The sequence below is a fragment of the Chiloscyllium plagiosum genome, chromosome 3 (genome assembly GCF_004010195.1).
Source record: "Chiloscyllium plagiosum isolate BGI_BamShark_2017 chromosome 3, ASM401019v2, whole genome shotgun sequence".
NCBI classification, from domain to species: domain Eukaryota; kingdom Metazoa; phylum Chordata; class Chondrichthyes; order Orectolobiformes; family Hemiscylliidae; genus Chiloscyllium; species Chiloscyllium plagiosum.
The window spans coordinates 137556853-137583346 of record NC_057712.1 but is presented as its reverse complement, the minus strand read 5'-3'; the positions used below and the strand labels follow the sequence as shown (position 1 = coordinate 137583346).

The following is a 26494-nucleotide window of genomic DNA, read 5'->3' as shown; positions in this document are numbered from 1 at the left end:
GGGGAAAAGACAAGAAAGTGGAGCCAAAGATAATCAGGTCAGCCATATCGCTATCAGCCAAAAATTTAAAGCATTATGGAAAAAGAAGCCAACCGTCTACCGGTGTAAGAGTTGTGAACGAAATACAATTACAGTTTAACCAGTGAGTCTGCTGAACAGGCTTGTGAGCAGGAGTTATTTACCATGGAATTGTTACAAATGTTACTAAACAAAAGAGGAATGGCAGGAATCTACATAATCACAAGACATGTACAGACCTGTCGACCAAGAGGGGAGCAGCATCAGCTACACAGAATTATAGAATCCCTACAGGATGGAAAGCAGACCATTCAGCCCATTCAGTCCATACTGATGTTCTGAAGAGCAGTCCACCCAGACCTGCCCCTCTATCCTATCTGTGCAACCCTACAGTTCCCATAGCTAATCTACCTCGCCTACACATCCCTGGAGGGGTAATTTAGCATGGCCAATCCACCTAACCTGCACACCTTTGGACATAATACAACATGCCATTGGAGATGAGAGCCATACCTGCAAGGACTTAAAGAAAAGATGGAGAACCTCGGAGCACTGCTTGTATGAAGGATGAGCTTGAGTTGGGACTAAAGAGGACAACGGAAACCTGCAGGAAGAACCAGCATGTAAAATCGACCCTGAGCCAGGACTCACACAGTGAGGACCCTTTGAGGGTGAGGAAGAAATGGATCAGCTCTACCTCCTTAAATCCAAGTCACTGAATCTTATTCTTATCCTTTATTAATAAATGCTCATTTATTAGTGGATGCAAGGAGTGTGTGTTTATCTGCAACTCCAGTTGACTAGAGTGGCATTCTGACCCCTTGACTGAGAGTCAGGAAACAGAGGGTGATGATAGTGTCTGTGACCGCAAGTCTGTTTTCAGTGGGGTACCGCATCCTTCAGGGCTGGCACCCCTGCTGTACATTAATGATTTGGAATGCAGGTTGGCAGGGTAGCAAATACTGAGGAGGACATCTGTTAACCTGGGGCGGCACAGTGACTCAGTGGTTTGCACTTCAGGGGAAATGTAGAGTAATAGGGTAGGGGAATGGGTCTAGGTGGGATACTCTCCGCAGAGTCAGTGTGGACTTGCAGTGAAACCACATTTTCGGGATTCAATTCTAACTGCAGGAGTATATTAGAGGACTGATGAGATGGACAGTGCAGTGACAAATCGACCCAGCTAAGTGTGAGGGAATGTACTTGTGGAGCACTAACCAGGCAAGAGTTTGCACTTGGAATGACCCATCTACAACCCCGAACCTAGTAGGATGGGTAGAGGAGGGGATTAAGAAAGCAGATGGGATTCTTGCTTTATTGATAAAGGCCAAGAATACAAAATTCACTGAAACAAAAGGCCTTTTACTGCACTGAAAATCTCTATGACTTGATGAGTAAGAGCAAAGAGGTGAGGCTGGAACAGTACAAAATATTGATTAGGTAAAAACTGGAGTACTGGGTGCCGCTTTGGTCTTTGGCAGACTATAGGATGTAATTACATTAGAGAGATTGCAGAGGAGATTTACCAGGATGCTGCCTAGACTGGTTTGAGCTTTTTGTTTTTTATATAGAATCCTTACAGCATGGAAACAAGCCCTTCAGCCCTACAAGCCCACACCGACCCTCTGAAGAATATCCCACACAAAACTATTCCGCATTACTCTATATTTACCCCTAACCTACACATCCCTGAACACTACGGGCAATTCAGCTAGCCAGTACACCTTCAGAATGTGGGAGGAAACCAGAGAACCATGCAGACATGGGGAGAATGTGCAAACTCCACACAACAGTTGCCCAAGGCTGGAATCGAGCCCAGCTCCCTGGCACTGTGAGGTAGCAGTGCTAACCACTGAGCCACCGAGGAAAGACTGGATAGACTGGGGCTGTTTTCCTTGGACCAACAAAGGTTGAGAAGGAACCTAATAGAGGTATTCAATATTATGAAGGGCTTATGCCCGAAACGTCGATTCTCCTGTTCCCTGGATGCTGCCTGACCTGCTGCGCTTTTCCAGCAACACATTTTCAGCTCTGATCTCCAGCATCTGCAGACCTCACTTTCTCCCCGTATTCAATATTATGAAGGGCAGAGATAGGGTGGATAGGTAGGCACTTTCTCCAATAGTACACAAGTCAATACCAGGGAACATAAACTTAAGCTAAGAGGTAGAAGGCTAAAAGGACAGTTGTGGAGAATTTCTGTTACTCAAAGAGTTGTGGGAGTCTGCAACTCACTGGCTGAAAGGGTGGCTAATTCAGAAGCAACACTGAGATATTCACTTGGGTTACCAAAGTCTCCAAGGCTAAGGACCAAGACTGGAAAATGGGATTAATGAAGTCAGATTATTGTTGACTAGCAAGGACATCTTGGGCCAAATGGTCTCACTCTGTGCTGTAAAAGACAATCACTTCTATGTCAATCTCACCTCAATTCTCGTCAGTCTCTGAATTTCCACTCCTGTTTTTTATTTATGAATCAGACACCTTCTGAGAAACAACTCTTAAATATTGTACCTTCAACGCTTAAGTTCAGTGAGAGGAATTATTGTTAAAACAAACCAAATTTTTAAGTAAAAATTATGGAAAATAGAAACAGAAACACTGCATCAAGCTGTTGAATGTACGGGCTCTTTAAATTCCGGCTCAACATTCCCCATCATCAAAGAAATAGAAAAAGGAGATCACCTAGAGGGAAAGTAAAATTTGATGTAAACAGTCTTACCTCTCAGGAGACAGCCTGAAGACAGCCGATAGCAAAGAGACAGTACATTTCACTGGATGGGGTGGGGGTGGGGGTGGGGAGATTAGGAAAGGTACTTCAAATGGAGACACACATATTTAATATCAACCAATTTAGAGAAGAAATCACTATACAGCTGCTTCCGATTCCTCTTCTAAGATTATAATGAGCAGCAGCTACATCTACAAAGATTGAGCCAAATTGGGACAATAACATGAGAGTGAGACTCGCTGTGGCATGGTACAAAGGAGGTACGAGGCCATGTGTGGGCAGAGGAAGGCCATTCAGCACGAGTCAGCTCAACCAATCATTCAGATCACGGCCAATCGGAATATTCAACTCCACTTTCCTGTTGTTCCCCACAATCCTTGATTAAAAATCTCTCAACCTCAACTTGAATGTATTTCACGATCCAGCTTCAACAGCCCTCAATGGTAAAGAATTCCATAGATTCATTATCTTCTAAGAGAAGAAATTCCTCCTTATCTCGCTCTTAAATGCATGACCCTGTATTCTGAGATTATGCCCTCTGAACCTTGACTCTGTTATGAGGGGAACCAACCTCCTTGCAGCTACCCTGTCAGGTCTTCTAAGTATCTTATTTATTTCAATGAAGTTGCCTCTCATTTTTTTAAACTCCAATGAGTACAAGCCAAATCTTTTCAACCTCTCTTCATCTGATAGTCCTTCCATACCTGGTATCAGCCTTATGAACGATCTCTGGACTGCCTTCAATGCCAAAAATCTTTCATTGATTGGGGGCCCAAAATTGCTCACCATATTCCAGCTGTGGTCTAACTGGTACCTTGTATAGCTTGAGAAAGACTTCCCTAATTTTATACCCGATTCCCATTGACATGTAAGTCAGCAGTCCATGTGCCTTCTCTATTATCCACTGAATGTGAATACTAGCTTTTTGCGATTGGTGAGTAAGGACTCTCACGTCACTCTGATTTGTAGCTTTCTGCAGTCTTTCTCCATTAAATAACATTCAGTTCCTCTCTTCTTCCTGCAGACATGCACAATCTCACATTTTCTCTTATTGTATTCCATCTGCCAAGTTTTACCCCGTCTTGCTTCACCTGTCCATAACCCTCTGCAGATTCTTTGTGTCACACTCAACATTTGCCCTCTCACTTTTGTGTAATCCGCAAACTGGCTGCAGTACATTCACTTTTCTAACTCCAGTCATTAATATATAAAGGAAAAATAAGTAGCAAAGGCTGTTGTATATGCAGTTGGGTCTATGTGCCTCTATAAGAGAGAGGGGGTGACCTGGAAGCGGCAGCTAGTGGGGCTACCTAGGACCGACTGTGGAGCTGAGACAAGAAAGTGTTCAATTCCCCATGTTAGTTTGCTCTCCATCTACCTTGTGTTCTATTTATGTGCTTCCAGTGAACACAGAGTCATCACATGGGTAGCATGGTGGCTCAGTGATTAGCAATGCAGCCTCACAGTGCCAGGGTGCCGGGTTCGATGTGGGGTTTGCTCATTCTCCCCGTGTCTGCGTGTGTTCCCTCCGGGTGCTCCGGTTTCCTCCCACAGTCCAAAGATGTGCAGGTCAGGGTGGATTGGCCATGCTAAATTGCCCGTAGCTTTAGATGCATTAGTCAGACGGAAATGGGTTTGGGTGGATTACTCTTCAGAGGGTTGGTGTGTACTTGTTGGGCCAAATGGCCTGTTTCCACGCTGCAGGGAATCTAATCTAAAAAAGCCTGGTAACGAGAGTGAGACCCAGCCCACAAACTGCATGCGAGTGACAGTTTCCTTTGTCAGGATGAAAACAGAGCAAGATTGTGGAGGTAACATTGAGGGAAGTGGTTGAACCCAAAGAAGAATGGTGCACACCAGGCAGCAGGCAGAGAGTGGCAGCTGTGAGGGGGACTCGGTCTGCAGCCAAAGGCTGAAGAAGGGATTCCTCCTGACATTGTCACAGAGAGCTGTGTGAGGGGACATGGGCTGCAGGTGACACCAAGGAAGAACGGTAGAGTAGAACAGTCAGTGAATGAGTGGATAACGTGAAGAATGTTCACCGTGGGGACTCAGGCTGCAAACAGCTACTAGACTCGAGAGACAGGAAAAATTCTCATCTGCAGGATAACAAAATGGTGGCAAATGTGAAGCAATGATCGACACTGGATGAATCGATGTATATTTAAAGGTGAATATGGTGGCTGAAGGCAATAATGCTATTGATTTTCTTAGGGACCATTGGGAGCAAAACCTTCATAATTCTAAGGAATCCGATCCAACCACAGAAACCCGCAGAGAAGACTTACTAAGAACTGTGCAAAGTGTTGGGGAGTTATTTTGCACCAAAGTCCCTAATGATTACGGAACATTTCCGGATGGAAATTTGCTTGCTGAGCTGGAAGGTTCGTTTTCAGACATTTCAGGAAGGACATACTGGCACTGGAGCGTGTCCCGCAGAGATTCACACGGATGATCCCTGGAATGGTAGGTCGAACATACGATGAACAGCTGAGGATCCTGGGATTGTATTCATTAGAGTTCAGAAGGTTGAGGGGAGATCTAATAGAAACTTACAAGATAACGCATGGCTTAGCAAGATGGACACTGGGAAATTGTTTCCGTCAGGCGGGGATACTGGGATTCATGGGCACAGCCTTAGAATTAGAGGGGGTCAATTTAGAATGGAAATGAGGAGACATTTCTTCAGCCAGAGAGTGGTGGGCCTGTGGAATTCATTGCCATGGAGCACAGTGGAAGCTGGGACGTTAAATGTCTTCAAGGCAGAGATTGATAAATTCTTAATCTCTCAAGGAATTAAGGAATACAGGGAGAGTGCGTGTAAATGGCGTTGAAATGCCCATCAGCCATGATTGAATGGCAAAGTGGACTTGATGGGCCGAATGGCCTTACTTCTACTCCTTTTTCTTATGGTCTTAACATCAGTGAGCCTCTGGTGAAGCACTGGTGTTGGTGACCTGGTTTCTATTTGTGTGTTTAGGTTTCCTTGGAACATTTCCATTTTTATAAATGGGTACAGAACGATGGAGAGTCCATCGCCCAATTTGTGGCCGCCTTAAAGGAGTTAATGGGCCATTCCAAATTTGGAGGGTACTTCCAAACATCTCATTGGACCATTTGGTTTGTGGCCTCCAGCACAAATCCATCCAAAGGAAGCTACTAACAAGGAGAGACGTGGATTTCAAGGGAGCTTTTGAAATTTCTAGCTCAATGGAGTTGGCTGCCAGCAATGCAACACCGTTCAGTGATAACACCCAGGTGCACAGAACTGGCGAAGACCTGCCAAAACCAAAAGTGGCTATGTATTGGACCAGTGTGCTGACCTGCCTGTGTATGTAGTGAAAGGTAACTACCCTGCATTATTTGGGCACTCGTGGTTACAGACATTTAAGTTAAATTGGAGTGTGGCTAATAGGCTGGCAGACTAAATGATGATTTTGCAAGAGATTTTAGACAAGTATGGAGATGTCTTTAAGAGAACCCTTGGGTAAATGAAAGGAGTAGAAAACTAAAGCTAGAGGCTTGTCCAAGGAGCCTGAAGGTATGTCCAGTGCCATATACCATTTGGCCTAAAGTGGAGGCAGAACTGAACAGCTATTGGAGCTGGGAGCACTGAAACCAGTAATCACAATGGGCCACTCCAACTGTCCAACAGACATATGGCACAGTGGGGATTTGCGGTCAACCCAGCCCTGTGTGTGGGTCAATACTCACTTCCATGCAATCAGAACCTGCTCAGTGGTCTGGTTGGGGGTAAGATAGTCTTCAAAATGAGTGTGTCACAGGCCCACCAGCAAATGGGGGTCAGGACGGAGTTCTAGCTGCTGCTGATGACAGTGACACACAGGGGATTGTCCCATGACAAGCACCTGCCTTTCGGCATCACGTCAGCACCAGCTCTATTCCAGAGGATCATGGAACAAAATTTGGAGTGGATTTCCAGGGATCCAGTGTTATCCAGATGATGTTTTGGTTACTGGATCCTCTTAAGAGGAATATTTGGAAAACCTATAAGAAACTTGAAAAAAGGTTGCAAGAGCATGGCTCTACAATTAAAAAGGGAGAAACGTACTCCATAGAGAAGGCAAGGGACTACACATGGAGCCCAAGATGTAGACTATCATGAAGGCCCCTATACCAGAGGATGGGTCTCAACCAAGATCAAAGTCAGAAGTCACACAACACCAGGTTATAGTCCAACAGGTTTATTTGAAAACATAAGCTTTCAGAGCATAGCCCCTACATCAGGCAAAGGGGCAGTTATAGGAAGGGAGAAAAGCCGCAGGTAGTCAGATAGATGGGTTAACTCCAGGAAAGGTAGGAGGGGTAGGCAGGTGGTGAAGAAGTCTTCTGTGGCTAACCCCATCTCAAACAAGTATACTGGTTTGGAAAGTTCAGAGGGTGCTGGACTCGCATGAACAGCAATGTTTCTGATACAGACAATGCTTCTAATGTAATGAGGGGTACATTGGGTTCCACGCGACTGATTGTGATAGGGGACTCTCTAGTCTGAGGCACAGACAAATGTTTCTGCGGCCAGCAGCAAAAAATCAGAATGGTGTTCTGCTTCCCTGGTTCCAGGATTAAGGATGTCTCAGAGAGGGTGCAGAACGCTCTCCAAAGGGAGAGGGACCAGCAGGAGGTCACTGTACATATTGGAACCAATGGCATAGGAAGGGAAAAGGATGAGATTCTGAAGGGAGAATATGGAAATATAGAAGGAATTTAAAAAGGAGGTTTTTGAGGGTAGTAATGTCTGGATTACTCCCAATGCTACAAGCTAGTGAGGGTAGGAAATAGGAGGATAGAGCAGATGAATGTGTAACTGAGGAGCTGGTGTATGGGAGAAGGATTCACATTTTTGGATCATTGGAATCTCTTCTGGGGTAGAAGTGACCTGTACAAGAAGGACGGATTGCACCTGAATTGGAAGGGGACTAATATACTGGCAGGGACATTTGCTAGAGCTGCTCGGGAGGATTTAAACTTGAAGTTTGGGACCCAGGGAGATAGTGAGGAAAGAGATCAATCTGAGACTGGTACAGTTGGGAAAAGGAGTGAGTCAACCAGGCAGGGACAAAGCAGAGAACAAGGTAGGACTGATAAACTAAACTGCATTTATTTCAATGCAAGGGGCCTAACAGGGAAGGCAGATGAACATGGGACTGGGATATTATAGCAATTACAGAAACATAGCTCAGGGAGGGGCAGGACTGGCAGCTTAATGTTCCAGGATACAAATGCAACAGGAAGGATAGAAAGGGAGGCAAGAGAGGAGGGAGAGTATCATTTTTGATAAGGGATAGCATTACAGCTGTGCTGAGGGAGGATATTCCCGGAAATACATCCAGATTTGGGTGGAACTGAGAAATAAGAAAGGGATGATCACCTTATTGGGATTGTACTATTGACCCCCTAATAGTCAGAGGGAAATTGCGAAATAAATTTATCAGGAGCTCTGTAAGAATAATAGGGTGATTATGGGAGGGGATTTTAACTTTCCAAACATAGACTGGGACTGCCATAGTGTTACGGGTTTAGATGGAGAGGAATTTGTTAAGTGTGTACAAGACAATTTTCTGATTCAGTATGTGGATGTACCTACTAGAGAAGGTGCAAAACTTGATCTACTCTTTGGAAATAAGGCAGGGCAGGTGACTGAGGTGTCAGGGGGGAGCACTTTAGGGCCAGCGACCATAATTCTATTAGTTTTAAAATAGTGATGGAAAGGATAAACTGGATCTAAAAGTTGAAGTTCTAAATTGGAGGAAAGCCAATTTTGATGGTATTAGGCAAGGACTTTCAAAAGCTGATTGGGGCAGATGTTCGCAGGTAAAGGGATGGCTGGAAAATGAGGTAACAAGAGTCCAGAGACAGTATATTCCTGTTATGGTGAAAGCAAAGGCTGGTAGGTGGAGGGAATACTGGATGACTAGAGAAACTGAGGTTTTGGTTAAGAGAAAGAAGGAAGCATATATCAAGTATAGACAGGATAGATCGAGTGAATCCTTAGAAGAGTATAAAAGCAGTAGGAGTATACTTGAGAGGGAAATCAGGAGGGCAAAAAGCGGACATGAGATAGCTTTGGCAAATAGGGTTAAGGAGAATCCAAATATCTTTTATAAATACATTAAGGTCAAATTAAACGGATTTAATTCAATGCAAGAGGCTTAACAGGGAACTCAAGGCATGAGTGTGGCGCTGGATAAGCACAGCAGGTCAGGCAGCATCCAAGGAGCAGGAGATTTGATGTTTCAGGCAAAGCCCTTCATCAGGAATGAGGGAATCTCAAACGTGCGTGCACACATGCACTCTTTCTCAAAAGTGCACACACATACTCTCTCTCTCAAACTTGCATGCACACATATGCACTCTATTTTTTAAAACTCATTAGTGTGATTTGGGTGTCGCTGCCTGGCCAGCATTGATAGCCCATCCCTATTTGTCCTTGAGAAGGTGGTGGGGAGCTGCCTTCTTGAATCACTGCAGTCCACTTGCTATTGGTTGACCTACATTGACAGTTGGAAGGGAATTTGAGGATTTTGACTCAAAGGCGATGTGCGCACACACAGTCTTAAATGCACACACACATATGCACTCTCTCAAATGCGCACACATGTTCTCGCTCTCTCAAATGCAGGCACACACTCTCGATCCCTCAAACGCACGCACATACTCTCTCTGTGATCTACACTGTTCTGTGTAACGGCTTGCATGAGGAACGTGAACAAACAGGAGCAAAGTTAGAGGATTACACAAATAGTGGGAAGGCAAGAGGTAATGATGACACAGAGAACCTGGAGAGTGATATAGACAGGTTAAGCAAGTATGGAAAAAACTGGCAGATAGAATATAATGTGGGTAAATGTGAAGTTATGTACTTTGGCAGGAAGAACAGAGGAACTGAATATTACTTTTATGGAGAAAGACTGCAGAAAGCTACAGAACAGAAGGTTTTCGGAGTCCTCATGCATTCAAAACCCTCAAGTCATTTACCATCTTGCCTTTGTTGTCCCTTCAGTATTGCTGGGTCAAAATCCTCAAACTCCCTTCTTCACAGCATTGTGGGCCTTCCTACACTACATGGATTGCAGTAGTTCAAGACGACAGCTCACAACCACCTTCTCCAGAGGAATGTAGGGATGGGCAATAAATACTGGACCAGCCAGCGACACCCACATCCTGCAACTCAATTTAAAACAAAATCAAAAAAGCTAGCATACAAATTCAGCAAACACTAGGGAAGGCAAATGGAAGGGTGGCCATTATTTCAATGGGAATGGACTATACAAACAGAGAGAAAAGAGAATGAGTTGTACAAGATGCTAAAGGGGATTGACAAAGACGACGAGAGTGTTTCCTCTTGTGAGGTAATCTAGAATGAAAGGTCATAATTTTAGGATAAAGGGCAGCAGATTTAGAACAGATTGAGGAGAAATTACTTCACTCAAACGGTTGTGAATCTGTGGAATTCATTACTCCAGCGTGGTAGATGTCAGGAGAACAAATGTGAGGAGGAGATAGATTTTTAATTATAAATGGGTTAAAGGATTTTGGGAAGCGGGTAGGAAAGTGGAGTGTAGGCTGAGATGAGATCAGCCATGATCGTTTAAATGGTGGAGCAGGCTTGAGGGGCTAAATTATCCACTGCTGCTCTTAATTCTTATGGTCTAATGAGGGTGGAGGGGGGGAGGAGGAGAGAGGGGAGGCAATGGCCTAGTGGTATTATCACTGGACTGTTAATCCAGAGACCAGATAGTGTTCTGAGGACCTGGGTTCAAACCCCGTCATGGCAGATGGTGGGAATTTTAATGATGACCATGAATCCATTCTCGATCTTTGGAAAAGCCCACCTGGTTCACGAATATCCTTTAGGGAAGGAAACTGCCATCCTTACCTGGTCTGGTCTACTGTGACTCCAGACCCACAGCAATGTGATCGACTCTTAACAATTAGGATAGGTAATAAATGCTAGCTAGCCGGCGATGCCCTAATTCCGTGAATGAATAAAAAATAGAGAGACAGAGAGAGATGTGGAGAAAAAATGAATACAGACAGAGAGAGGGTGGGAGGAGACAAGCACAGTCAGGAAGGGGGAGACAGAGAAAGGAGGGAGAAGTGGACTGGGAAAGAGAGAGAATGAGAGATATGAAAGAAAGGAAGACAGACAGACACCAGAGATGAAAGAGGGATGAAGAGAGGTCGGGAGATAAGAGCAAGAGAGGGGGAAACAAAGCAAAAGAGTGAGAGTGGGAAGGAGGACATAGCGAGAGAGAGAGTGAGTGAAAGGAGGTATATATCCTGCATGAAAAGGATGAGTAGAGGCGATTATACATCTAAAGGAAGATTTAACCGATGGAGTGATAGGGCACATCTGAGATATGAAACAAATACACTGCTTCTGTGAATATAATGCTATTCAGGCCATGTGAAAAAAGAAGATTATCAGACAGTCAGGAAGGGTTTAAATTTGATAAGGATTGAATATGTCTCTATTTAAAAGCTGACAAGGCACAAGGACCATAGGACTCAAAGAGAAAGTTTGAGTTAGAGAGAAACAAAGAAAGATGAGGGAAGCAGGAAAGGCAATGAGTTAAAGGCAAGAACAAAGAGGTAGAGAGTTAGAGAGAGACAGAGGCCAAGAGTTAAATAGAGAGAGGGAGTAAGAGTTTGGGAGAGAGATAGCTATGAGGGAAGAGAAGTGAAGCTAAGAAGCATTGTTAAGAGGATGAGCTATCTTTAACTGACAGTTAATGGCCTGATTTCAGCAGTGTAGGAGATCTAGCAAGTGACACTGCTCCTTATAATGAGTTCTCAAGGGGGAAGGCATCCAATGGTAAATTGTGTAGTCTCTCAGTTCACAAACCCTGCAGCATGTCAGACTGAAATTAGTTGAACTGCTTGGCAGAAAAGATCCAGTAATAAAACCAGAAAGCTCGTTTAACATTTGAGTGGGTAAACCCAGATTTATTTGTGCAATTTCTGCATCCTTTTACTGAACCAGGCATTTCAAAATACACGGCATATCCCGTGAGGGGAACAGCCAGCAATAAGGCAGCCTTGAAGTGAAAGCTTCAGTAAGAGGATACAGAAAACAATGTCAAACAATGCAGAGGCTTCCTTGGAATGCTGCTGGGAATGGTTTGCATCCAAATAGTTATTTCCCGCTGCTACACTAACTGCTGTGTACATACCATCACAAGCAAAGGTTGAGGAAGCTCTGAATGTGCTGTACTCCACCACTAACATCCTGGAGACAGAACACCCCGAGGCCCTGTTTATTCTAACTGGTGACTTCAATCAAGCCAATCTAAGGAAGGTGTTGCCCAAGTACCACCAGAACATTACCTGCCCCACCAGGGGCGCGAACATTTTAGACAACTGCTACAGCACCGTGAAGAATGCCTACCACTCCACCCCCCCACCCTCGCTTCGGGAACTCTGACCACAATGCCGTGTTTCTTCTCCCGGCTTACAGACAAAAGCTCAAGCAGGAGACCCCCCTCGCGGATACAGGCTCCGTGCTGGTCGGAGGAGGAGGCAGAGGATCAACTCCGGAGCTGTCTGGAGTCGGCTGATTGGGCCATGTTCAAACAGGCCGCAGATACCTTGGACGAGTACACCACCACCGTCAGCACAGACTTTATCAGCAAGTGTGTGGAGGACTGCATACCAAGGAAGTCAGTCTGGATGCTCCCCAACAGGAAACCCTGAATGAATCAGGACATACAGAATCTGCTAAAAACCAGGTGTGAGGCCTTCAGATCAGGAGACCCACTCAATCCAAGTATGACCTTCGCAGAGCCATTAAGGCAGCCAAGGACCAATACTGATCCAAACTAGAGACCCAGACAGACACCCGTCCTTACGGATTTCTGCCTGCCGGGTCTCATTCAAGTTCCTGAAAGGGACAGGAAGAGGGAGAGGACAGATCAGATCCAACAAATACTCCCCAACACCGGAACCATTAACCAGCCCATTATCCCCAGCACCATCCCTCCCAGATCGTCTCAACACCTTCTATGCTCACTTTGAGCAGAATTTTGGCAGAGAGGTAACACCTATTCCGACAAGTCCTGATGAGCCTATCCCAACAGTCACTGCATGAGAGGGCAGGTCAGTTTTCCTTCACGTGAATCCAAGGAAAGCGATGGGACCAGACGGAGTACCAGGCCGTGCACTCAGCATGCGCAGATTAACTGACAGAGGTCTTCTCTGACATCTTCAACCTCTCCCTGCAGCAGGCCACTGTCCCTGCCTGTTTACAACAGGGCCAACATCCTGTGCCTAAGGTGGCTCATGCAGCATGTCTCAATGACTACCGCCCAGAGGCCCTAACTTCGCTGGTCATGAAGTGCTTTGAAAGGCTGGTCATGGCATTAATCAACTCCAGCCTCCCCACTACTCTTGACCTACTCCAATTTGCCTATCGGACCAACAGTACCATGTCAGATGCCATATCACTTGACCTTTACTCCTCTCTAGAACATCTTGACACCAAGAACAGCTACATAAGAATCCTACTCATTGACTACAGTTCAGCCTTCAACACTATTATCCCCTCGAGACTGATTACTAAACTTAGTGATCTCAGACTAAGCCCCACTCTCTGCAACTGGATCCTCAGTTTCCTGACCCACAGGCCACAATCAGTGAAGATTGGGGACAATATTTCATCCTCACTAACACTCAACATTGAGCCCCCCAGGGGTGCATACTCAGCCCCCAACTGTACTCGCTGTATACCCATGACTGCGTCGCCAAATACCAGACTAATGCCATTTACAGTTTCGCTGATGACACCACCATAGTCGGTCAAACCTCAGATGGTGAGGAAACAGACTACAGACGGGAGGTGGAAGACCTGGAAAAATGGTGCACTGAGAAAAACCTAGCTCTCAATGCCGGCAAAGCCAACTTACTCATTATTGACTTTCAGCAGGATGTTACCCTTGCCCCCCCTACACATTAACAGCACAGAGGTGGAACGAGGGGAGAATGTCAAGTTCCTGGGAGTGGTCATCCACAACAAGCTTTCTTGGACTTTTCATGTGGACGCACTGTTTACAAAGGCCCAGCAACGTCTCTTCTCCCTCAGACAGCTGAGGAAGTTTGGCATGACGGTGAATACCCTTGCCAACTTTTATAGGTGCGCCATCGAGAGCGTTCTGTCTGGATGTATCACTACCTGGTATGGCAACTGTACCATTCAAGATCGGAGACAGTTACAGAGAGTGGGGAACTCGGCCCAGACAATCACAAAGACCAACCTCCCATCTATAGAATCCATCTACCAGGCCCACTGTCAAGGAAAGGCCGCCAGCGTTCTCAAAGATCCATCCCACCCTGGCAATGTTTTTCTACAACCTCTATAATCGAAACAGTTTCTTCCCAACTGTTTGTGTGTTTTTGTTTTTGCTGCTGTTTACCTATTATTCACTATCTCTGCTACATAACTCTGTGATCTGCCTGTATTGCTCACAAGACAAAGCTTTTCACTCTGCCTCGGTACACGTGACAATACATTCAATTCAGTTCAATCACGGTTTCAAATTGACCGAGAAAGGCATTTGGTCAAAATTTCCACTGTTGGTTAGCTCAGCTGGCTGGATGGCCAACTTGGGACAGAGTGATGCCAACATGGGTTCAATTTTTCTTTTCACACCGCCTGAGGTTACCATGAAGGACTTTCCTTTTCAACTTCTCCCCTCACCTGAGGTGTAGTGACCTTCAGGGAAAGCACAGCCAGTTGTCTCTCTGTAATGAGATAGCAATCCTGTGGTCTGGTAGGACAGTGGTGATTTCACCTTCACCGCTATATAATAACTTCAGAGTATTTTAGTTAAAATAATTCACATTGCCTGCTATAGATAGGCATGAGAATGTGACTCTCCATCATCCTTATTGATCTGGGACAATGCAGTGAAGAGTACTCTTGCTGAGTGATACTATCAGGGACCAAGGTTAAAGGGTGCAACAGGAGCTCTCTAACAGCTTTCATAAAGCATCTGAACAGTCGCTGAGTCAAATTCCTGGGAGACCCTTCACAACCGCACTGTGGGACTGCAGCAAGTCATGAAGGCAGCTCACCATCATCTTCTCTCGGGCAACAGGAATGGCATTGAATACGGGCCAAGCCAGCAATGCCTATATCCTGTGAATAAATAAGGAATGTAGGTGGTTGCTTAGCACTAGGATGTTCTGACTCATTGATCTCTTGCCGTTTGACATGTGAATTCTGCATTAAATCCAACACTGACTATTCGCAAGGGACCTGTCATTGCCCTCACTGTTCAACACACCATCATATTGAGTGCAATATGAAGCCATCTGTAGCTGCATTTATCCTCATTATCCCCTATATCACTGGACAGTACAACATGGCAGCATACTATAATGCAATTTATTTCCACACTAGTTTGCTGTCTGACACTCAATGCCACCTAGATTCTGTCGAACAGAAAACTTTCCTTTGAAGCTGATCTAGCTTCAGGCTTATTCGTTTCACACTAACAGACCCAATTAAACACTCAGCCACATTTTGATTATCAACTTGCCCTCAATTTATAAGATCTGTTTAATTCAGGGATGTAACTAGATCTGACATCCCGAATTTAAAAATAAGGAAGAATGCCAGTTCAGTCCCAGATGAGCAAACATTTCTTTTTCTCAAGACTGTAAATCTTAGCAACTCTCCACCACAGTGGGCTGTGGAACCTCAGTCTTTGAATATGTTTAAGGTACAGATTAATAGATTTCTGATTATCAATGTCATCTAGGATAGGTAAAAGATATTGAAGTATTTGATCAGCCATTGGTATGGCATAGTGACTCAGTGCTTAGCACAGTGCTAAGGGCATGGCTTTGATTCCAGCTTTGGGTGATTGTCTGTATGGAGCTTGCACATTGTCCCCATGACTGCATGGGTTTCCTCTGGGTGCTCCAGTTTCCTACAACAGTCTAAAGATGTGCAGATTATGTGGATTGACCAAACGACATTGCCTACTGTGTCCAGGAAATGTGCAGGCTAGATGCATAGGCCATGGGAAATACAGGGTTACAGGGATAGGGTAGCACAATGGATCTAGGTGGGATGCTTTTCAGAGGGTCGGTGGGGACTTGATGGGTTGAATGGCCTCATTCCACACCATAGGGATTCTATAGATCAATGATCATATCGAAGCTGAGTAGGTTCATTCCTGAAGAAGGGCTTATGCCCGAAACGTCGATTCTCCTGTTCCCTGGATGCTGCCTGACCTGCTGCGCTTTTCCAGCAACACATTTTCAGCTAGGTTCAAACTAAACCAGGTGTACCACTATAATAAAAACAGAAAATACTGGAGGAACCCAGCATCAGGCTGCATCAGTGGAGTGAGAAACAGAGTTAATACTTGGAGTCCAATGTGACCCTTGTGCTATTATAATTCATTTGGGAAGATGAGCTGCTCACTGACTGTGCTGAATTTGCACTTTGCCGTCAGGATTATGTTCCCAACAATAATTCTTTAGATAAGGATTACGGCTGGCCAATTAGGACTGGGGAAATAGTGCCAACCCTGTATGTGAAAGCTGAAGCCCAGAATTACAGAATTGTTATGGTGCAGGAGGCCATTCGGCCTGTCATGCCTGCAACGGTTATATTTTCTGGGGCCAATCTCCTACCTTTTCCCCATTTTCCTGCACACTATGACTCTATGACTCTAATTTCTATCCAAATAATCATCTGGTGTGGTCTTAAGGGCCTCGATTGAATCACCTCCACCACTTTTCCAGGCAGTGCATTCTGTAACAAACTACTTGGTGTGTGAAGACATCATCCTTGGTTTTGTACATCACTTTAATCTATCTTGCTGAAATATATGGTTCATCTAAGCCAAGGGTGAGATGCCAGAAGCATGGAGATTGGCTAACATACTACCATTATTTAAGAAAGGTGGTAAACGAAAGCCAGGGAACTACAGACTATGAGCCTGATGTTACTGATGAGAAAGTTATTGGAGGGATTTTGACGGACAGGTTTCACATGTATTTGGAAAAGCAAGGACTGATTAGGGATAATTAATGTGGCTTTGTGCATGGGAAATCATGTCTCACCAACTTAGATCAGTACAGGCCCTTCGGCCCTCGATGTTGTGCTGACCTTTACCCTACTCTAAGATCAGACTAACCTATACATCTTTCATTTTACTATCATCCATGTGTCTATCCAAGATGTCACTTAGATGTCCCTAATGTATCTCACTCTACTACCACTGCTGGCAGTGCATTCCACCCACCATCGCTCTCTGTGCAAAGAACCTACCTCTGACATCCCCCTCCAAACCTTCCTCCAATCACCTTAAAATTATGCTCCCTCGTGATAGCCATTTCCACCCAGAGAAAAACTCTCTGACTATTCACTCTATTATTGATGTCTCTCATTACACCTCTATCAAGGCACCTCTCCTCCTTCTTCACTCCAATGAGAAAAGTCCTAGCTCCCTCAACCTTCCTTCATAAGACATACCCTCCTGCCCAGGCAGTATCCTGGTAAATCTCCTCTGCACTCTCTCTAAAGATTCCACATCCTTCCTAGAATGAGGCGACCAGAACTGAACACAGTATTCCAAGTGTGGTCTAACCAGGGCTCTATAGAGCTGCAGTATAACCTCACATCTCTTAAACTCAACCCCCCTGCTAATGAAAGCCAACACACCATACAGATTCTTGACAACTCTACCAACTTGGATTGCAACTTTGAGCGATCTTTGGACATGGACCCCAAGATCCCTCTGTTCCACCACACTGCCGAGAATCCTGCCTTTAACCCTGCATTCTGCATTCAAATTCGACCTTCCAAAATGAATCACTTCACACTTTTCCAGATTGAACACCATCTGCCACTTCTCAGCCCAGTTCTGCATCCTGTCAATGTCCCATTGCAACCTACAACAGCTCTCCACATTATCCACCACTCCATCAACCTTGGTGACATCAGCAAACATACAAAACTACCCTTCCACTTCCTCATCCAAGTCATTTATAAAAATCACAAAGAGCAGAGGTCCCAAACTGATCCCTGTAGAACACTACTAGTCACTGAGCTCCAGGCTGAATACTTTCCATCCACTATCACCCTCTGTCTTCTATAGGCCAGCCAATACTATGTCCAGTCAGCCAAATTTCCCTGTATCCCATGCCTCCTTTCTTTCTAAATGAACATACCATGGGGAACATTGTCAAATGCCTTGCTGAAATCTACGTACAAGATTAGAATGGTGCTGGAAATGTACAGCAGGTCAGGCAGCATCCAAAGAGCAGGAAAATTAACGTTTCGGGCAGGAGCCCATCACTACTCTGATCTCGACTCTAATCGCCAGCATCTGCAGTCCTCACTTTCGCCTACCTGAAATCTATGTACACCACATCCACTGCTCTACCTTCAATGTGTTTTGTCATATCCTCAAAGAATTCAATAAAGTTTGTGAGGCATGATCTGCCCCTCACAAAGCCATGCTGACTATCTCTAATCAAGCTATGGTTTTCCAAGTAATCATAAGTTCTGTCTCTCAAAATCCTCTCCAATAACTTTCCCACCACAGACATAAGACTGACAGGTCTGCAACTCCCAAGATTATGCCGAATACACTTCTTGAACAAGGGAATAATATTTGACGCCCTCCAATCATCTGGAACTACTCCAGTGGAAAGTGAGGATGCAAAGGTAATCGCCAAAAGCACAGCAATCTCTTCCCTCATTTCCTGTGGTAACCTCAGGTAAATCCCATCTGGCCCAGGGGATTTATCTATCCTTATGTTTTGCAGAATTTTCAGCACATCTTCCTTCTGTGAGCAGATCAATCCGTTTCACGCTGTCCTAAAAAACATCAAGGTCCCTCTCCAGTACTGAATACTGAAGCAAAGTATTCATTAAGGACAGCCCACTACCTCTTCCAACTCCCGGCACAGGTTCCCTCCCCTACCCACTCACATAAGTGTAGAATGCCTTAAGGTTTTCCTTAATCTTACCCGCTAAAGCTATTTCATGCCCCCTTCCAGTTTTCCTAAGTTCATTCCTCAGTTCCTTCCTGGCTACCTCGTAACCCTCAAAGCTCTGTCTGATTTTTGCCTCCTCAACCTTAAGTAAGCTTCCTTCTTCCTCTTGACAAGATGTTCCACATCCCTTGTCACCCAAGGTTCCTTCACCCTCCCATCCCTTCCTTGCCTCAGTGGGACAAACCTATCCAACCCTATCAGCAAATGCTTCCTAAACAACCCCCACATTTCTATCGTGCATTTCCTTGAAAATATCTGTTCCCAATTTAGGTGCCCCAGTTTCTGCCTAATAGCATTGTAATACCCCCTCCCCCAGTAAATGCTTTCCCATACCATCTGCTCCTATCCTTCTCTATGAATATAGTAAACATCAGAGAGTTGTGGTCACTGTCACCGAGAGATCTGATACCTGGCACGGTTCATTTCCTAGCACCAAATCCAATACGGCCTCCCCCCAAGTGGCCTATCTACATTTGAATCAGGGACTCTTCCTGATCATACCTGACAAAATCTGCTCCATTCCAAACTATTTGAACTAAGGAGGTTTCAGTCAATATTAGGGAAGTTAAAGTCACTTACGACTACAACCCTGTTACTTCTGCACCTTTCCAAAATCTGCCGCCCAATCTGTATCCCTCAGTACCCTTTCCATTACTTTGCCTACTACCGAAGTAAGACTAAGTGGCCTGTAATTCCCAGGGTTATCCATATTCCCTTTTTTGAACAGGGGCACAACATTCGCCACTCTCCAGTCTCCTGGTACCACCCCCATTGACAGTGAAAACGAAAAGATCATTGCCAACGGCTCTGCAATTTCCTCTCTTGCTCCCCACATAATCCTAGGATATATCCCGTCAGGCTCGGGGACTTGTCTATCCTCAAGTATTTTTTAAAATGTCCAACACATCTTCCTTCCTAACAAGTATCTCCTCTAGCTTACCAGTCCATTTCATACTCTCCTCTTCAACAATACGGTCCCTCTCATTTGTAAAAACTGAAGAAAAGTACTCATTCAAGACCTCTCCTATCTCTTCCGACTCAATACACAGTCTCCCACTACTGTCCTTGTATCTTGTAGACTCGATCGGAGAATTCCCTGATCCTGGCACCTGGGAGGTAACATATCATCTGGGAGACCACATAATCTCCTGCTTGCTCCTCTCACCATTGAATCTCCCATCACTATTGCTCTCCTGTTCTCCCCCCTTCCTTTTTCAGCCACCCAGGCTCAGTGTCTGAAAACTGCTGTGGCTTTCCTGGTAGGTCGCTCCTGCCAACAGTACCCAAAACAGTATACTTGTTATAGAAGGGAACGGCTACAGGGATTCCCTGCACGGTCTGCCTACTCCCTTTCCCTCTCCTAATGGTGCAAACTTGTTTGAATTCTTTGAAAAAGTGACAAAGAAGATTGATGAAGGCAGAGGGGTTGACATTGTTTTCACTGACTTCACTAAAGGTGTTCAAGAAGGCTCTGCATGATAGGCTGGCTAACAAAGTTAGTTCACATGGAATACAGGGAGAGCTAACCTTTTGGATTCAAAATTGGCTTGAAGGTAAAAGACAGAGGGTGCTGCTGGGTTGGTATTTGGACTGGAGGCCTGTGACCAGCGGGATGTCACAAGAATTGGTGCTGCTTTTTGTCATTTATATAAATGATTTGAATGCGAACATATGAAGTCTAGTGAGGAAGTTTGTAGATGACACCAAAATTGGAGGTGTAGTGGAAAGCGAAGATTATCTCAGAGAACAATAGGATCTTGACCAGATGGGCAGAGGAGTGGCAGATGGAGTTTAATTTAGATAAATGTAGAGTGTTGCACTTTGGAAAGGCAAATCAGGGCAAGACTTATATACTTAATGGTAAGGTCCTGGGTACTGTTGCCTAACAAAGAGACCTTGGGATGCAAGTTAACAATTCCTTTAAAATGGAGTGGCAGCTTCATGGAGTGGTAATGAGGGCATTTGGTATGCTTACCTTTATTGGTCAGAGCTTTGAGTTTAGGAGTTGGGAGGTCATCTTGCATCTGAATAGGACTTTGGTTCGGCCATTTTTGGAATACTGCATTCAGTTCTGGACTCTCTGCTTTAGAAATGATGTTGTGAAACTTGAAAGGGTTCAGAAACGATTTACAAGGATGTTGCCAGGGTTAAGAGGGCTTGAGCTACAGGGAGAGGCTGAATAGGCTGGGGCTGTTTTCCTGGCGTGTCAAAGGCTTCCATAAGGAGTAACCTTAGAGGTTTATAAAATCATGAGGGGTATGGATAGGTTGAATAGCCAAGGTCTTTTCCCCTGGGTAGGGGAGTCCAAAACTAAAGGGCACAGATTTAAGGTGAGAGGGGAAAGATTTAAAAGAGACATAAGAGGCAACATTTTCACGCGAGGGTGTGTGTTTGGAGTGAGCTGCCAGAGACGGTGGAGACTGGTGCAATTACAAGATTTTTCCCCGGGTACAATAGAGTGTTACAAGGGGACATAAATTTAAGGTGAAGGGTGGAAGGTATAGGGGAGATGTCAGGGGTGGGTTCTTTACCCAGAGAGTGGTGGGGGCATGGAATGCGCTGCCTGTGGGAGTGGTGGAGTCAGAATCATTGGTGACCTTTAAGCGGCAATTGGATAGGTACATGGATGGGTGCTTAAACTAGGACAAATGTTCGCACAACATCATGGGCCGAAGGGCCTGTTCTGTGCTGTATTGTTCTATGTTCTATGTTCTATATCTGGATGGGTATATGAACAGGAAGGGTTTAGAGGGATATGGGCCAAGTGCTGGCAAATGGGAGTGGATTAATTTAGGATAACTGGTCGGCATGGACACATTAGACCGAAGGGTTGTTTCCAGGCTGTACAGCTCTATGACTCTATACCTTCGTATTCTTATTACCTTTATGAGCAGAAACAGCTTCTCCCTGTTCACCTGCCCCTCCCTCCCACAGGAGAATAAAGAAACACCATGCAAATAAGGACCAAGTGCAGGCCAATTGGGTCTTCCACTCTGTTCCACCATTCAATAAGACCATAAATCATCTGATTTTAATCTCATCTCTACATTCCTGCATTTTAACAATAATCTTCCATTTCCTTATTAATCAAGAATCTTATCTACCCCTGCCTTAAAAATATGTAAAGGTTCTGTATCAACTCCCGTTTGAGGAAGGGAATGCCAAAGATTCTCAACCCTCACTTGAAAGTGGAATCGCAGGTAGATAGGATAGTGAAGAAGGCGTTTGGTATGCTCTCCTTTATTGGTCAGAGTATTGAGTACAGGAGTTGGGAGGACATGTTGCGGCTGTACAGGACATTGGTTAGGCCACTGTTGGAATATTGCGTGCAATTCTGGTCTCCTTCCTATCGGAAAGATGTTGTGAAACTTGAAAGGGTTCAGAAAAGATTTACAAGGATGTTGCCAGGGTTGGAGGATCTGAGCTACAGGGAGAGGCTGAACAGGCTGGGGCTGTATTCCCTGGAGCGTCGGAGGCTGAGGGGCATGGATAGGATAAATAGGCAAAGTCTTTTCCCTGGGGTCGGGGAGTCCAGAACTAGAGGGCATAGGTTTAGGGTGAGAGGGGAAAGATATAAAAGAGACCTAAGGGGCAACTATTTCACACAGAGGGTGGTACGTGTATGGAATGAGCTGCCAGAGGATGTGGTGGGGACTGGTACAATTGCAACATTTAAGAGGCATTTGGATGGGTATATGAATAGGAAGGGTTTAGAGGGAGATGGGTGGGGTGCTGGCAGGTGGGACTAGATTGGGTTGGGATATCTAGTCGGCATGGATGAGTTGGACCGAAGGCTCTGTTTCCGTGCTGTACATCTCTATGACTCAGAGAGATAACATGTTCCCTAATGGTTTTAAATAGGTGCCCCCTTATTTTTAAACCATGACCCCTAGTACCAGATTGTCAGACATGAGAAAATATTCTTTATATAAATATAAAGCTGAGGAGAATTCATTTCTCATTGAAGCAGAATTTCTGACTCAGTTTGGAGACAAGTGAGGGTAGATTGAACTGGAGAAGCATCTTTAGCTGCACTCACCTGCAGACACGGGGAGTGAAGAATAAGTTCTGCCAGGAGCGACACAGGTAATTGGAATGATCGATGATCCGAATCCAATCTAGTTCATCCATCGACACTTCGATGTAATATGAATATGACCTAGTGAAGGAAGAGCAGATTGACTTTCTCTACAAGGTGCAGATTACATTCTAACAATAGGGAGCTATTGAGGCCATTCCCTCATTCAATGAGATCAGGCTGATCTGTGACTTGACTCAATATGGTTGACTTACGAATGACCACTCACATGGCCTAGCCAGCCACACAGTTGTATAAAACCACTAAAACGTTATGGAGAAAGTGACCCCTATACCCATCCAGCACAACCTAAGCACAAGAAATGGTTGAGAGAAATTTAGCCCCATTGACACAATTAAGTTCTATTTATTAACATTTGGGACTAGTGCCACAATTGCGATAGCTGTCTTATACACTGGTCAACCTGATCACCAACAGCCTGACGTAGTCATACTCAAGAAATAATACCTTCCAGACAACGGCCCATCATGACCACTATTCAGGGATATTTGATCTTTTGGAAAGGCAGGAGGAAAGGAAAAGGGGGTTGGTAGCACAAATAAGAAATGAAATGAAGACAGTTGTGAAAGGTGATAAAGGCTGGGATGAGGTAAAAACAGCAAGGGAAAGCAGACATTGATTGGAATAGTGTAACAACTCCCAAACAGTCGCCACTCTGCAGGAAAGACTGTCAGTCAACAAATAGCAGGAACATGCAAACATCACAGGGCAATAAACATGATGTTGGGTCAATCAAATTGGAAAGGGCAGTTACAGCAGTGAACTCAAACTGCATTAGAAATCGCTTCCTAGAGCAATATGTCATGGGTCAACCAGACAGCAGACTACCTTTGATCTGGCAACAGGTAATGAGATAGGCTTAAAAAATGACCTCGGAGTAAAAGATCCCTGTGGAAATAATGATCGGAATATGATTGACCTTAATATTCAGTTTGGGAGTGGGTTAGAAACAGCTGTATTGAAGTCAAATAAAGGGAATCTCAATGAAATGAGAATAGAATTGGTTAAGGTGAACTGGGCAAGGACAGGAAGCAAGCAGTGACAGACTTTTATTGAGATAATCCACAACTCTCAGCAAAAGTACATCCCAGGAAGGAGGAAAGATTCATAGAGAGGGATAAATCAAGGAAGCTAAGGAGAATATTACTTTAAAGGAAATGAATATAAGAAGGCAAAAGTAAGTGATTTATTGAGTTTTGAGAAGGTTTGTAGCTCAGGTTGAGGTTCTGGATGTAGGTTTGCTCGCTGAGCTGGAAGGTAAGTGATTTATCCCAAAGACGAAAGAACATGGAGGAGGAATTAAGTACAAGCACTATCACGAGAGAAGTATATTCAGACAAACTAATGGGCTACAGGCAGGTATGTCTCCTCGTCCTGATGGCTTGCATCCTAGGATCTGAAAAGAGGTAGCTGTAAAGATAGGGGATGAATTAGTTGTAATTTTCCAAAACTCTTCGGATTCTGGAGAAGTGCCAGAGGATTGCAAAACTGCCAACGTGAACACCCCTATTCAAAAAGGGAGAGGGGCAAAAAGTGGGTAACTATAGACTGATGAGCCTGAGATCTGTTTGTTGGAAAAGTATTGAATTCAATTATTAAGGAAGTAATAGCAGAAGATTTGGAAACCATAATCTAATCAAGTAGAGTCAGCAAAGCTGCATGAAAGTGAAATCATGTCTGAATAATTTATGAGAGTTTTCAAGAAGTCTCAACCAGAGTGGATTGCGAGTCTCAAAGGCTGCATTTCAACTTCCAGAAGGTGTTCAAAAAAGGTTAAATCATAAGAGCACACCATTGGAGGTAGTATATTGGCATAGGTAGAGCATTTCTGATGAAGGGCTTATGGCTGAAACGTTGATTCTCCTGCTCCTTGGGTGCTGTCTGATCTGCTGTGCTTTTCCAGCAACACACTCTCGACATAGATAGCGAATTGGCTAATAGGCAGAAAACAGCCTGGGGTTAAGGGGCTCTTTTTCAGGTTAGTGACCTGTAACCAATGGGTTCCACAGGGATCAGTGCTGGGACCACAAGTGCTTACAATACATGTTAATGAGCTGAAGGAAGGAAGGGAGGGAATGGACTGCAGCCAAAGATGTGGATGACAGGCAGAAAGGCGGGTTCCAAGAGTGATACAAACAGTTTACTAAGAGATACTGATAGGTTTTAGTAAGTGGGCAAAAAGTTGGCAAATAGAGTATCATGCGGGAAAGTATGAAGTTGCTCATTTTGGAAAGGGGAACAAAAGAACAGAACACTGTTTAAATAGACAAAAACTGCAGAAAGGTGCAACACAAAGGAACTCGAATAGGAGAAACCGAAAACTATCATACAAGGACAGCAGGTAATCAGGAAGGCTAATGAAATGTTGGCCCTTATTTCAAGGGGGTTGGAGTATAAGAGTAGGGAAGTCTTACTGCAACTATCATGACCATTACTGGTGGACCCTCACAAATGAGATGACTCTCTGGAGGACTGAGTGTGGTTTTGGTTTCCTTATTGAAGGAAAGATATTATTCCATTGGATTCAGCTCAGAGAAGATTCACGAGAACAATCCCTGGTAAAGAGCAATTATTTTATGAGCAAAGCTTAAAAGGGCTGGGAGTCTACGCACCGGAGGGTAGGATGAAAGGTGATCTCAGTGAAACATATCAGATTCTTCAGGGGTTTGATAGTGTAAATACTGAGAGGATGTCTACCCTCATGGGAGAGTCGAGGACCCGAGGGCAAAGTCTCAGAATAAGGGGGCACTAATTTCAGACGAAGATGAGGTGGAACTTCTCTCAGTAGGTTGTGTGTCTTTGGAACTCCTTGCTGCAGAGAGCTGAGCCTCGTGTACATTTCAGTCTGAGATAGACAGATCGATAGGTTTTTGATCTGCAGGGGGAATCAAGGGTTATTGGGAAATGAGGGGATTGAAGGCTGATAATCTACTAAACAAAGCCAAAAGGTACAGACACTGGAAATCTGAAATGAAAACATAAAGTACTGCAGAAAATCAGCAGGTCTGGCTGCATCTCGGTGTGAGCTATTAAAGAAGTGATAGTACAATTGGAAATAGAGAGAAACACAGGCAAAGGGATGGATAATGGTATGTTGCTAATAGGGACAATAAATAGATGAAAAGGGGTTGGCTGTAAATCAAAAACAAAAGCAGAAATTGCTGGAAAAACTCAGCAGGTCTGGCAGTATCTGTGGAGATAAATCAAAATTAACGTTTCAGATCAAGTGACCCTTCCTCAGACCCTTCTGAGCTCACTCAACCATCCCACCCCATTCAGAGGTAGCATCACCAGAACAGCTGCAACAGACACAGAGGAACTGGGAGAATGAAATGCAGTCCTCACTGGAAACAGGGTGTGAGGATGGATAGCCCAGGTAACTGTGGAAGTCAGCAGGTTTGCAGGAGATATCAGCGCCAAGGAGAAAGTGAGGACTACAGATGCTGGAGATCATTGTCAAATGGTGTGGTGCTGGAAAAGTACAGCAGGTCAGGCAGCATCCGAGGAGCAGGAGAATCGATGTTCAAGCATAAGCCCTTCATCAGGAATGAGACTTGTGGGTCAAAGGGGCTGAGAGATAAACAGGAAGGTGGTGGGGTTGGGCGGAAGGG

The 26494-nt window shown here is 44.7% G+C and overlaps 1 protein-coding gene across 1 annotated transcript in view; it reads right to left on the bottom strand.

Annotated features, from left to right (window-relative positions):
- The window catches only part of LOC122540250 (BTB/POZ domain-containing protein 9-like), a 151541-nt gene that overhangs the window by 88110 nt on the left and 36937 nt on the right, over nucleotides 1-26494 (bottom strand). The window contains exon 3 of the mRNA XM_043675684.1: nucleotides 22824-22972. Within this exon, the coding sequence (XP_043531619.1) occupies nucleotides 22824-22972 (149 nt within the window). The remainder of the gene's footprint in view (nucleotides 1-22823; nucleotides 22973-26494) is intronic.